This window comes from Prunus avium, chromosome 8 (genome assembly GCF_965620075.1).
Source record: "Prunus avium chromosome 8, drPruAviu1.hap1.1, whole genome shotgun sequence".
NCBI lineage: Eukaryota > Viridiplantae > Streptophyta > Magnoliopsida > Rosales > Rosaceae > Prunus > Prunus avium.
The window spans coordinates 5449647-5464587 of NC_142291.1; the positions used below are offsets into that span (position 1 = coordinate 5449647).

A 14941-nucleotide genomic window follows, 5' to 3' on the forward strand; every position below is an offset into this window, starting at 1 on the left:
GAAAGAAAACCAATTAAATTATGGATACGATTAAATTTTTCAAATCATTGCTCCGTTTTGTAATAAACTTTCAGTTTATTGCCCCTTACCGTTTCTCATGCTCTGTATGTCGGATAATAGAGCCCTTGGATTAATAGTAAAAAATGTCTAATTATGCGTGTACAATAAAATATGATCCATTTTTCCTTATTAGGGGTTTGCACACAGTCACTCTTGCATTGCATCACCGTAGTGCAATTGCATGTGTATTATGCAAACGCTACCCGCCTGTGGGCAAACTCCACATAGCTTAAAAATGCAAACCTAATTAATGTATAGCGCAAAGACAAAGAAGAGCAAGTAAGTACTTTATTATGACTCTATGTCTATTATCAAATATTATGGTTAATTACAATTTGGTTTACGAAATTCGGGATATTTTGGAATGTAATTCGCACTACATGACAATTTCTATTACTATGTATAGGTCGTTTTGTAATATAATATGTTCAGATTATTGCCCCTTACCGTTTCTCATGCTCTGTATTTCGGATAATAGGGCCCTTCGATTGATGGTAAAAAATTTGTCTAATTATGCGTGTACAATTAAATATGATCCATTTTTCTTTATTAGGGGTTTGCGCACAATCACTCTTGCATATTGCATCATCGTAGTGCAATTGCATGTGTGTTATGCAAACGCTACCCACCTGTGGGCAAACTCCACATAGCTTAAAAATGCAAACTTAATTAATGTATAGCACGAAGACAAAGAAAAGCAAGTGACTGCTTTATTATGACCCTATGTCTATTATTAAATATTAGGGTTAATCACAATTTGGTTTATGAAATTTGGGATATTGTGGAATGTGATTCGCACTACATGACAATTTCTAGTACTAGGTAATTTTCATATAATTGGTGGTTTTGTAATATAATATGTTAGGATTATTTCCCCTTATCGTTTCTCATGCTCTGTATTTCGGTTAATTTCGCTCTTCGATTTATAGTAAAAAAAAAAGTCTAATTATGCCTGTACAATAAAATATAATCCATTTTTCTTATTTTCGTTTGCGCACAATCACTCTTGCATTGCATCACCGTCAGGCAATTGCATGTTTGCAATGCAAATGCCGACCGACTGTGGGCAAAACTATTAAGACCATAAACATGAAGCTAATGAATGTATATAGCAAAGACAAACAAATACAAGTAACCATTTCATTATGAGCCTATGGATATGATTAAAAAATAGGATTAACCAATTATGGTTTACGAAATTGGGTATATTTAGGAATGTAATTCGCACTTTGGGGCCAACAATTTTCTAATACTAAGTATTTTCAGATAATTGGTCTTTACCGATTCTAATATGTTCAAATAATTGCCCCTTACCCTTTCTGATGCTACGTATTTCGGATGACCGCCGCCTACGTAAAACTTCCATCCAAGCACCCCATAGAAGTCATAAAATCGTTTCTCAACAATACATACATAAAACAATAATATATCAATCATATGAAAGCATCTTGTCCATCACTAAATCTATATTTAATGTTAATTGTTACATGTAAACCAAGTTCCAAAACTACAATTGTTTTGGGTTGAACCAGTAGATAGGGAGATAGGTTCACCATTGTCAAATGAGAAACCATTGTCACTGTTGGGGGTAGAATTGGTTGGGTTTGTAGTAGAAAAACTATCAGAACCAGACAAATCAACCACATAATTGCCTTTGCATTGAGAAACTGTTTGACTATCATAATTGTAGCTAATCTCCGGGGACGGCCCTTTCTCGTTACTATACTGATAGCTTTGACAACCTGAAGGGATATTCACATATGCATTTCTACTTGGATGCAAGTTTCTTTGAGAGCAATTACGCTTTGTATGTCCATATCCGCGACACAAATGACATTGTCGACGTTTACGCGTTCCACCCTAGCTTGCTTGAGTGCCTTTTGTCCTAACGATCTTTGGATCTTTGACAATATTTGGAGGACATTGCCTAGCACTACCCAATTTCAGACTTGTCTCTTCTTCCTTTTGCCGTAAGCCTTCACAAACTCCCTCCCATCTACTAAACTCATTCGTCAACATGGCATAACCATCTGCACTCTTCGACGCATAAAAACAAACTTTGTTTGACATAGCACTTAAACTTCCATACCTCTCCATTTCTACAAACTTCGTTGGTAGTGTCTTCACTTCGGGCACTTTTGTCCATCTCTTCATTATGAGTGATGGAGGAATTTCCGTAAGGTGCTCGCACTTCATTACATAAAATAGGTGGCAACACGGGATCCCTTCACTTTCATATTTCCGGCATCCACACTCTATCCGCATATTTTCCCCACCGTGGTAAACACCATATTATGCGATTCACCATATTTTGACAATACGTATACACGACCTCCAAAATTATACATCACCTTATCATAGGTGAGTGCTGAACAAGATTCGATCTCATGACGTATCAATACAAAGCACCTATGCGTGTAAATCAAAGAAGCTTGTTGCTTGAGTTTTGTAAATGCGATTTTAAAAATTGGTGTTGAGTACTTTTCGTTGAAACCATCCTTTGCCGTGGTATTCCTAAGACGTAACATAGCCCTATCAATTGCTGGAATACATTCAAACAACTTCACGCCTTTCCTCAAGTAATCCTTCAAATACTTGTTCATGGACTTCATGCGTTGAGCAGTGCACATACCGCTGAAATTTTTTTCTCTAAGACATGATTCAACCCATGAGTCTCTTTTTGCATACATCATTGTCAACCATTCTTTTTGTTTCGGAGTACTCGCTCTTTCCCTCAAAACCTCCCATTTCTTCTCAAACTCGTCTAATGCAAATGGTTCCCAAATACATGCCTGGAAATTTCTTAGGAATTCATCATCCTTCAAGTTATTCTGTGCATTCCTTGACACATGCCATGAGCACAACCGATGGTTAGATATGTCAAACACATCATCAATGGCTTTATGCATCGCCTCATCACTATCCGTCAATATTGATATTGGCTTATTATCTTTCATGGATGTCATGAATGTTTTCAATAACCACTTGTAAGTTTCAAATGTCTCGTTATGCAATAATGTGCAACCAAACATTACAATAGAACAGTAGTTGTTGGAACCGACAAACAACATTAGGGGCTTGTCATACATATTTATTTTGTACATGTTGTCGAATATGAAGACGTCGCCATAAGCAATGTAATCCAAAAGTGAAGTGGAGTCCCTCCAAAATAAATTACCAAGCCTATTTTCCTCGTCAACACTAAACTTACAAAAGAATTATGGATCCATTGCTCCTTTCGCTTTCAAGTAAGAGAGTGCGGCTTCTGTGTCATCGTCGAGCAAAATTTCCTTGCGTGATGCATCCAACTTATTGTACAGATCCTTTATTTGAAAACCAACATTTAAATACCAGCCACATTGGTCAACCATACTCATATGTATGATATGTTCTAACCAATGCTCTTTGCATTCCCACTGCTTGTGCTAAATAGGAATTTCGAACAACACGGTTACATCGGAGATATGGCGATTCAAGTGGAGTAACTAGTTCATGATGTGATGTGGTTCAAAATTTGTAATAACGTAAGTATCACGTTTCTTCTCATAACCCACCCAAAAATGGGTAGGACAATTCTCTCTTGTAATTGGCTTTGGTTGCCGAATCCTATCCGGTCGATCATTAAACTTCTCATTTCTCAAACCTTCTTTAGAACAACACCATCGTCTCCTACATACCTTTCCTTCCGAATTACGAACAAATTTGTCTTTTCTCAAGAAAAATCCAATGCCCTTTGCATAACTCATATAATATTCTTCCACTAATTCTATCGTTTTAAACTCTTTCCCCATAACATCTTCTTTCCTCGGTACAATAATGTCAACATCATTATCATCACTACTTTGACTAACCGGATGTTCGACCAACATATGCCCACTCTCTGTTGCCAATACCCCGTGAATCAACCTTTCACAACCACCCAGATACCATGAATCACTACAACCACCCTTTGATGTCTCTACACCCCTGTCCATCTTAGCAGACCACTCCAAGCCTGACAAACATAAATTCAAACTAAAATTACATTATAATCTATGTGCTAACATACTTTCTCTTCAAAACACACAAATGAATAATCTCATGCAATTGCACATAGTCAGGTTAATAATTGCCCCACGTATAACTGTTTCGCAACCAAAAACATGCAATTGCATCAACTCTTTACCCAAAATACATTTAACTCCTAAACCAGAAAAATAGGGTTCTTTGAACTCTTATTTGATGTTTCCAAACTTTCAACACCTCCTCATTACACTTCCTATCGCCACCAACTCAAATGTCTTCGTTAACAACCAAGGATCTTTGAAATCTTTACTACCTTGTTGTTATTACAAATCCATTCCGCTGATGTCATCAACAGTCAAACTCTTCGCCTACCCACCTCATATATCGATTGAATGTAGTACCCGCTGGAATGGGCTTCAAAGCTCCTACACACATAAAGAAATGGTTGATCTCATATCAGGCCGATGACACCCTTCAATGTGCGAGATTGAAGTTCTGTATCAGACAATTCCAACAGAGCAAACTAAATTAAATTCTTCCAATTTGGTGACCATTACATCATGGAGGTTAGACCCACCATCAATTCAATATCTGCAGATGAGTTTTGGGCAAGTAGAGAGAAGAGTTGAGGAACTTGCTTAGGCAGAGTCACCAGCGTCAGCTTGGGTTTTCTCGTGGACGACCTCAATTCGGTGAGCATTAGCTTCTTGCATATGCGTTTTGGCCAAGCACAGACAAGAGTTGGACGCGCTTAGGATGGATTTGGGCAAGTGAGAAAGAAGAGTTCCTGGCGAAGCAAAGAGAAAAGAGTTCGTCGGCAAGCAGAGAGAAGAGTTCCTGGAGGCGCTAGGGATTGGATTTGGGCAAGCAGAGAGATGAGTTCCTGGAGGCGCTTAGGATTTTTAATTTGGGCAACTAGAGAGGAGAGCGCGCGTTGTCTTCATCCTCCAAACCTGCCTTTCTCAGAGTCACATGCGACTCATGTGTTGAATAACAAAGGGCTCAAAAAGTTACTAAGTCATTGAATCTCAGCCTTCCATTTTTAACATGCAAACTCAGCCCTTGGATAGATGGCTGTACCGGTATAGCCAATGCACCACAGAATTTTCATGTTATGAGAAGAAGTTTTCATTGTAGTCACTTCTCCTAGTTGTCCACATTATGGTAGCTATCCAACCACTAATAAGTTGACACGTATATTAGTATTTTAAAAAATAAATTAAATATAAATATCGGTTCAATACAAATTTATGTTGAGTTAGGGATATTGTTACCCGATCTTTTAACCAAACGTTTCAGTACGAATCATATTAGAAGAATTAAAAATATAATAATAATAATAATTTAACCAAACTAAACCAAATTGTCAGTATGATACAGTCGGTACACGAATTTTTCAGATGAGATGCCCACCCATGTTCATCATATATTCAACTCCTCTTAGACATGTTTACTAATCCGTAATCGGATTAGGAGGAATTGAATTGAGGAGGAGTTGGGTTGAGGAGAGTTAGAATCCAGATTCCTATTGAAGTTGTTAACTAAACCCTATGGAATTAAGGTAGGAGCGGTACTAATTCCTTATAAATTGTTTACTAAATTCCCATGAATTGGAATTAAAACCAAATTGATTACTAAAATGCCCTCGTTGTTGGGTTAAAGTAAATGAAAATTTTGGAATATTAGAATTGTGTGAGGATATAATGGATAAAAAAGATGAATTCCTAATGGTTTAATTCTTTAGGAATTAGAATACCACCTCCCACCCAAGAGTACAATTCCTCCAAAATTAAGAGTTAAAGTCTTGATTTTGTGCGGGTCGTACTTGTATTTTAATTACTCCATGTGAAGTAAACACATGAGTATTCGTAAGAGGAATTCAACTCCTTATTCGATTCCAATTACGAATTAGTAAACTTGTCTCAAAAAATCCTAATGAAAGTATATACATGGTGGGGGTGGGAAGGGAGGAGGGGGAAAATGGGCTGCTTTTGTTTTTGTTTTTTTGTTTTTTTGTTTTTGTTTTGTTTTGTTTGTTTTTAAAGAAAAGATGGTATTACATAAAACTGAAAGGAACATTACATGGTAAGAACTAGCATCTTAACGACGATCTTGTTAAAAAGTTCCCAGAGAAACAAATCCTGGGGTAGGAAAGAGTACTGTTGCGTAGATACAGCTGCACCAAAATGGATTCAGTTGCATCCTCAACTTGTGATACTCGCAAGTGCACGAGCCGTTTGGTAGTATAGCATATGTAAGTGCGAGGTCGATCCCACGAGGATTGGTGATTGAATGATCCAATTCATTTTTCCTACACAAAACAGAAATGAAAAAGAAAGGAAATAAATAAAACAAGGAAGAAAGAAATAACTAACTCAAGCAGATAAGTTCCCAAGTTCAATTAGATTAATGGATTGATTCTAGCTAAAGTATGATTAAGCCATGGTGTTTGGTCTTAACCTTGTGTTCCTAATTCCCTAATTTGATCATTTGTTGTCTAACCTAAAATTAAGCATTAGGAACCCATTAAGCATAGAAGAACAATTTAAACAACCAAGCATGTATCTAATCCCTGTTGTCGAATGTCCATACATACTCTTCCTATTCATAGTTCAATTCGAATTAAAGCATGGTGTCTACTCTTAATTCAAACCAAGATAGCTAACATGCAAGACTAAATGGTGATCAATCATTCAAACTAGCATATTAACTTATAAGCATAATGAATAAGAACAAAAACAATAATTGAAACTTGGAAACTAATCAAACTTGAAACTAAAGAAAAGAATTTACATAACAAGAAAAATAAATTACAACTAAGAAAACATTAAAGAAAGCTAGAATTGAGAACTAGAAAGCAAAACTAAGAGAATTTGAGGGAGAGAAGGGAAGGGAGCTCTAGAGAAGTGTTTGAGAGCTCCCCCCCTTGGGGTGTGTTTACAAGCTTAGAGAACTTCCCTATTTATAGGCCTAGGGGAAGTGAAAATCTGAATTCAATATGGCTAATGCATACAACACTTGTTTTATAAAATCTGAAATGGTTGATGCACTTGTATTAGAAAATCTAAATTGGGTGATGCACTTGTATTAGAAAATCTTGAATTGGTTGATGCACTTCACCAATAGATCCCACCAGCAGCCCTAGCTCATCTTCATGTCACCATGACCAAGCTTCCAACCAGAAATGATAGCTCATACCTAGCTCACCATGACCAAGCATCCAACCAGCACATGCTGAGGTCAGCATGACCAGCAACTTCAAGGGCTTACAACTTGGGCTTCTCTTAATCAAATTAGAACTTTAAGCACTCGAAATTGAAGTTCAGAATGTCTTCTTTCCAGCCATATATCATTTGGGCCAATCCAAGGTCGGAGGACGAAGTTAAGGCCAAAACAAATTGCTAACTCATTTTGCGCGCTGATAAAATCCATCCTGAGCATGGCTCTGTGTTTGCTAGGTAACAGACTCCATATTTATCCAATGGGGCTGAAGTTTGGATATGTTATAGTACACACCCATTGGAACAACTTTCATGAAGAATGTTGCCTCATCCGAGTTGTGTAGGTTGCTGAAACAAAGCTTGCAATATGACATACGGAACTGGACTGGCAGGGGGCTGTAGCCAAAATGAGTTTGTCTTTAAGCACTTCTTCCCTTTATCCAAATCAGGCTTTAACATGCATGGATTGCATCATTTCCTATCCAAAGCCATCATTGTTACCTAAAGCTGAAAGATAAACACAAAAAAGATTAAAAGCACAAGTTTAACTCAAAAACATAACCAAATCATAAGCTAGAAGGGTACAAAATGATATACAATTATGAACCGATCAAGTACCATCCATGTTGTTAACTAAACAGAAGAGTCAAACAACTTATACGAAACAAACCAACCTAAACCCCAACTACAAAACCCTTAAAACAACATCCCATCACTACGTAGGTACTGTCAAAGAAGTCCTCCTATGATCTAGAAAAAGTATCATAATTCTTCGTACAAAGTCAAAAACGTACTGTGTGTATTAGAATAGATCCAGCCAATCACCCAACCACAAAACCATTGAAACACATCCCATCACTATGTAGATACTGTCAAAGAAAGCCTCCTATGATCTAAAGAAAGCATTATAGTTCTTCGTACAAAGTCAAAAACGTATTATGAGCATCATAACAAATCCAGCCAAACACCAACTGTCACCTCCAATTTTCTTGATCCAGAACCCCAGTTGACAAGCAAGGGAGACCAAGATTGGCCTCTTAGCTTAAAGAAAATTCCAAAGAAAGATCTTCATAGTTGGAACGTTCATCGGTTGCCAAGCCCACGAACATTCCATAGGAGAATTATTAGGGAGATCTTGGAGACCCCTCGAGGCTGGTCTCCTCCGCCTTGTCAACAAAATCATCGATACAAAAACTATGCTTACGGGAAAAATCCATGCCACTAACAATCATATGCCCAACACCAATTTTTGCATGCTTCTGATTCCCACTTGGTGCCTTATACTTGTTATCCCCTTGAGTAGAAAGGCGGTGGCCTTCTCCATAGCGTTAAGATAGAGACCCCTCACCAGCGACTGGCTCCTTGGGAACCCAGAAAGGAAGCCAACGCAGTCACCCCACGGAGAACAAAAGAGCAAAAAAATGTCGTACCCAATTCACCAAGAAGAACCCGAAGAGACAATCAGAGAAGATTGAGAGAGACGGCGCAGAGAATGAGTAAAGAAAACTAGAGAAACCCTAACTCTAGCCATCAAGGCTCTCCTCGCGTGAACGAGAGAGCAACCCAAAAATTTATACCGTTGTCTCATAATAGTTGTCTCTCTATTTCCTCTCATAATCAACCAGAAGTTTTGAAAACCTCTCTCATCTTGTTGTAAGTTTTGTTACTTTTTAATTTTATGTTTATTTAATATTTAAACATTTTTATATGGTTTTTCTATTTAATTTAGATTTTAAAATTTTATTATATAAAACTATTAAAATACCAATGCCACATCAGCATTTTAACGATTATTTTATTGAAAAAATTGATGGAATTGGGTAACATGACGAGGAAAGTGAGAAGATCGAATAGGGACATGCATATCAATAAATAAGCTTTTTTAAATCATTAGAGTGTGCAGTGTTGAGATTAATATATTAAACGCTGCGTTTGTATGCCAAAACTCGTAAGAACATAAAAATCTTGCTCAACGGATAAAACTGGCCGGGGGAAAGCCACGCTGCAAGGAATGGTCGATTCCAAGGTCCTTTAGACAGAGCTCATGAGGTGCTCCTCAAGATAAAGAAAAAAGATATGCCAGTCCTTGTTTACCCCTGTAAGTCTTTCTCCTTCCCCGACTCATCTCTGCAGCTTAACAATTTGAACATACCAAGCAGAGCGCTTGCAAGCATCCCCAAATACTCAATTGCAAAGCGTCCAAGTTATAGCTCATTTTCCACTGTTGGGTTGTCTAAAAGACTGAAAATTTCTAGGAATTTACCCATTTGGGGAAGCAAGCGCATTACTTTTTGCTCTAGAAGTGATGTATATGACGTTTTTTCGAGTACCCATTTGGCCAATAAGTCTGAAGGAGATGCAGTTGAAGAGAATGAAGAGCTTGAGTTGCTAGATAAGCCTTCCCCTATGCCTATTAATAATGGGTCTGTTTCAGAAGTAGATAAAGATTCTGAAAAACTTGATAATGATTCTGAGAAGCTTGATAAAGACGAGGCCTTAGCGCCCTTCTTGAAGTTTTTCACGCCAAGAGATTCTGCAGATGGAGATGGGGTAGAAGAAAAGGGAGGTGAGATAGGAGTTTTTGAGGAAAAAAGTGAGTTGGATGATGAAAATGAGGAAGTTGAGAAGGTTAATGTTGAGTACTATGAACCAAAACCGGGTGATTTTGTGATTGGCGTTGTTGTTTCGGGCAATGAGAATAAACTTGACGTGAATGTAGGAGCAGACTTATTGGGTACAATGTTGACTAAGGAGGTGCTGCCTTTGTATGACAAAGAGATGGACTACTTGTTATGTGATACGAATTATGATGCTGAAGAATTTATGGTTAGAGGGAAGATGGGAATTGTGAAAACTGAAGCTGTGGATGGGGGAGCAGTTCTAGGGAGGCCTGTTGTTGAAACTGGAACTGTTTTGTTTGCTGAGGTTCTTGGAAGAACGCTTAGTGGTAGGCCTTTGCTTTCGACTAGAAGACTCTTCCGGCGAATTGCTTGGCATCGAGTGAGGCAGGTTCTTATCTTGCTTTTTCCTTTTTCTGTTTAGTGAATATAGCAACTTATATGGTCAATTTAAGTGGTTGCTGCATGACTTCTTATGAGCTTTTTCAGAATATGTTGCCTCTGTCGCTGCAGATTTGGGACCATATTTATATCTTATAGGTTTTTAGGAACCATACACTCTTTTGCAACCAAGATTCATGAACTTCATTTTCTCTTCACAACTACTTTGTTGGTGGCTGCATTTAGCTCATAATATCTTGCAGTGTTGAAGTTTGGTGAGGATGTAAACCAAACTTTCTTTGAAGCTTTTCTACTTATTATACAGATAAAACAACTGAATGAACCTATTGAAGTTACAATTACAGAATGGAATACCGGAGGCCTTCTTACAAGAATTGAGGTTTGTGTCTGGCTTTTGAACATTGCTAAATGCAGTCGTTTCAAGCCTAACATTTCTACAATTTGGTTCTTCAGGGTCTGCGAGCTTTCCTCCCAAAAGCTGAGTTATTGAGTAAAGTGAACAACTTCACTGAACTCAAAGAGAATGTAAGTTGATGGTTGTGAGGAATTTTATATATTTATTGTTTCATGTAATGTTATTCATTTAGCTACTTTTCAGGTATGATTTGTATTTCTTTATGTTGATGCATTCAACCCATCAATCATTTCTGATATCATGTATGCACTGGAACTATTTATTGCTAAAACATTTTAAGTATGTCAAATGCATGAGTTCTATAACTTCTATGAGATGCCAATCAGTATTATCAAGAGAAGATAGCATAAGAAAAATAGTTGGACGTTCTATAACATCAGTGGAGCTTGTGTTTACTGTAAGCACTTGTAATCACTGGACATAATCCATTAGACTCTGTTTTCTTACAACCAGTGTTTCATAATGATATGGGCATGCTTCACTTGACTATGCTACTTGACTTGACTCTGTTTTCTTCCAGCCAGTTTCAAGAGTCATTACTTGACTTGACTTGACTATGATAATAATGGGGTCCATGACTTATTCACTATATACATGCGAAGATTTGTTTTGTTAGTCTGCTTCTTACACATTCTGTTTCCTAATGGTGTAGGTGGGATGCCGGATGCATGTGCGGATTACTCGCATGGATGAAGCTAAGAATGACTTAGTATTGAGTGAGAAAGAAGCTTGGGTCAGTTTCATATTTGAAATTTAATTTATTCATGCTCTTTTGTTGCATGCAATGTTCTCTCATTGTTTGTTCTTAGATTTTATGTTTTTTTTTTTCTTAAAAACTAATCTCAGTTGGCAATATAATGTTGCAGGAAATGTTACACCTTAAAGAAGGAACACTTTTAGAAGGAACAATTAAGAAACTTTTTCCGTATGGAGCCCAAGTGAGGATAGGGGAAACTAACAGGAGGTAAAGGACTTTCAAACTTACCTCAAAATTAGACTGGCTATATGGTTTCCCTGATTTTACTACTTTTTAAAGAAATACTGTATGTGTGTGGTGTACATTTCAAAGATTAGGAACACCAGGACATGAAAATAAAATTGTATGGGGTTTTCTTTGAAAAGTATCTACATGCATGGAAAAGATGAGAAGATAAATAACTTTAATCTTCAGAAAGGAAATGAAAATTCCAAACTTTAAACTGTAAAGGCACGCAATTTTGTACCATTTTCACCTAGCAAGTTGTGGCAATGAGAGAATGAGTTATGAGTTGTCCTCAAAACTTTGAAGAACTTCTGCTCATTCTTGAAGATTAAAACACTTAAGAAATGTATCATAAAGACATTATTGTGGCAATGAGGGTATAAGTTGAAATAACTTGAAATGTATCATAGACTTTTTCTGCTTCCTCTAATGTAGATAGAGCCATGCAAGTTGAAATAACTTGAAATGGAGATTATCTTATCATTCAGTATGCTGGACGCACCTGCTAGGTTTCCTTTTCGTTATATTTTGTTTGAAGACTTCTTTTTCATCTGAGTATAAGTTCTATGTGGTTGTCGTTCCCTACTTACACCAGTTCTTGTGTCCACTTGGATCAATATTCTATTCAATTGTGTACTAATTATAAAACGCAACCCAGGTTGGTTCCTTGACTCTTTTTTTGTTTTTTTTGTTTTGTTGTTAAAGAGGGGGCTAGAAATTAGAGCTTAGATGCCGATAAACTTCTGAATGTCAACAGGACCTTGTAAGGAAACTTTTTGTGCGGTGACATTGTCAATAAAAAGTATAATATTCCTGAGGCTTATTCTTGTTAAATTTTATTGATTATATAATATCTTGATTGCATCAATTTGTATCCAAGACTATAGATGTATCAAACAAGCGAAATATGTGTCTCCTGTTTTCACTGGTGGATCGACAATTTGAACCTTCTTATTGTTTCTCAGTGGCTTGCTGCATATATCAAACATGACTCGTGGTCGAATTACCTCTGTCAGTGACATACTTAAGGTTAATGAGAAGATCAAAGTTCTGGTTGTGAAGTCAATGTTTCCTGACAAAATATCTCTCAGGTATACAAGGGGATGAGATGCTTAACTTTCAGTTCATTCATATTCCATACATTTGTGGTTGAGAAAATCTCCGTGATTTTTCTTCCTAGTAAATTCATAATGCTTCGGGCTATTCTGTAGCAATGTTTTCAACACCGGACCTAACTGGCCGATCCAATCTATTAAACAGGGAACTGGTCACACTTCCAATTTAGGCATAATGCATGAGCCATTTTTGGTCAAATCATGAATTGAACCAGATTGACCAAAAGTTTGACCATTAAACTGGTGACTTGTTCTGGTTTTTATGACCCAGTCAAGATCTCTATTCCATATTCCATAAGATAATAAAATTGGACTTTTCGGGAAAAATAATGCATAAAGGGACATGAGAACAGACCTGAACAACTGACAAACCACTTTGTGTTATCATTGTGTCATTTATTATTTAAAAGAGAGCTTTGCTTAGTTATATATTTCTTTCTTTGCCAAGAGAATCACATTGCTTCAGTTATTTGTGGCCATGTGTTGGCCACAAAAATAAATTATTTGATGCCATGGCAGTCTAGGCCATAATTGATGCTAACTCTTTCTTTTTCTTGGCAGTCTAGGGCCTAAAGTCTGATTCTCTATGTAGGTTGATCAAATAGATGATCATTCTGTTGAATTTGTCCATCATGTTGTGATTACATTTTAAAAGTCATGTAATATAATTGATAACAGATTATTGGTTTACATAACGAACTGCAGAGCTTAATCATGCAGCATAAAATGTTTAAATAGATATCAGTAACTGAGAAATACATTAAGGTGAATCAGTTTTCTTGTTTTATTTTTTCCCCCCAATGGAAAGTACTATATGATGAATAGATTGCCTGGAATGGTGGCAGTTTTCAGTTTGCCACTTAGGGCTCCCATCTGGTTCCAAAGTTATCCTCATGAACTAGCTAATGTCTTTGCTGATTTCCTTTTACTTTTGTTTTTTCCGTTGAATTCATATTGTTGAGCAATCCTAACTGATACAAATTCAACTTTGTCTGGCTTACAGCACTGCTGAACTTGAAAGTGAACCTGGCCTCTTTTTATTAAACAGAGAGGTATTTAAACTGTTCTTTCTGCTCAGAAATGAAATAACTCGTTTGGTCTGAGAATTGCTTGCATAACGAGTTGTGATCTTAATGGAAAATTTCTTCCTTCTGGCAGCAAGTATTTTCAGAGGCTGAAATGATGGCAAAGAAGTACAGGCAAAAGCTGCCTTCTGTTCCCAACAATCGTAAGTCAGAATCCCCTCAAAGCGATGCTCTACCTTTTGATAAATTAAGCATGTATGCAAATTGGAAGTGGTTCAAATTTGAAAAGGAGTAAGAAGCTGATGCTTATGGTCGCCCTGTGATACTGGCAATTTAAAAAAGCACTATTAAACTTTTCCATCCTTCTCGAAGCCATGCATCCCTCGAGAGGTAAAAAGAGCAAAATATTTTGTTTTAGGAGTAGTCTTAGATTGGTTTATTTACTTCATTTACCTCATGACCCGTTAGAAAATGTGCAGAACCAAAAAGTTTGAGATGCTCACAGCATAAAACATGATTATCAGTTTGAGTATTCTCATGAATTTTGTAAATCGTAATTTGTTTTTTCCTTTTCCATTTCTTTGTTGTTATCTGAGTCTCTGAAGCATTCATTTGATTATTGTAATCTGATTCTTCACCCATGGAACTGATTTTAACTTGCTTCCCAACCAACAAGCTCTACTCAATTGAGCTGTGTAATGATGTTTTGCGCTTAGTATATACATGCACTACTACTAGGGGTCATCATTTGACCCGCGGCCCGCATGCCAAAGTGGGTAGCTTGAGGCCAGATATGGGCCAAAGCCTGGCTTGGCCCTATAGTTAGGCCCGTTTGGTCCGACTTGCTCTAAGGTTGAGTAGGGCTTGGGCCTAGATTCTGAAACTTTCAGCCTGTTCTCGGCCCGGCCCGATAGGGCCCGCCCATGACCCAGTCCAAGTAAGCCCGCTCATTGCCTCCTTGTTTTTTGTTTCTCCTTAAATTGCCTTATTTCCATTCTAAATATTTAAGTAAATGTCTTGTCCTTTTAGTTTAATTTATTTTTATGTTACTCTATTTACTTAAGTTTACAATGTAAATAAGGAAATACCCCCAAATTT

At 37.1% G+C, this 14941-nt stretch overlaps 2 protein-coding genes across 2 annotated transcripts; one reads left to right on the forward strand and one right to left on the reverse strand.

Moving 5' to 3' along the window:
- Window positions 1-2315: 2315 nt before the first annotated feature.
- On the reverse strand, window positions 2316-3026 carry LOC110765312 (protein FAR1-RELATED SEQUENCE 5-like). The gene has a single exon (XM_021968399.2). The coding sequence runs from the start codon at window positions 3024-3026 to the stop codon at window positions 2316-2318; it is 711 nt and encodes a 236-aa protein (XP_021824091.2).
- A 6203-nt stretch (window positions 3027-9229) lies between these two features.
- Window positions 9230-14484, forward strand: PDE338 (Nucleic acid-binding proteins superfamily). The gene is made up of 8 exons (XM_021968426.2): window positions 9230-10295; window positions 10611-10685; window positions 10760-10831; window positions 11374-11454; window positions 11588-11685; window positions 12669-12794; window positions 13822-13870; window positions 13977-14484. The coding sequence occupies exons 1-8, from the start codon at window positions 9363-9365 to the stop codon at window positions 14136-14138; spliced, it is 1596 nt and encodes a 531-aa protein (XP_021824118.1). The 5' UTR covers window positions 9230-9362; the 3' UTR covers window positions 14139-14484.
- The last annotated feature ends 457 nt before the right edge of the window (window positions 14485-14941 follow it).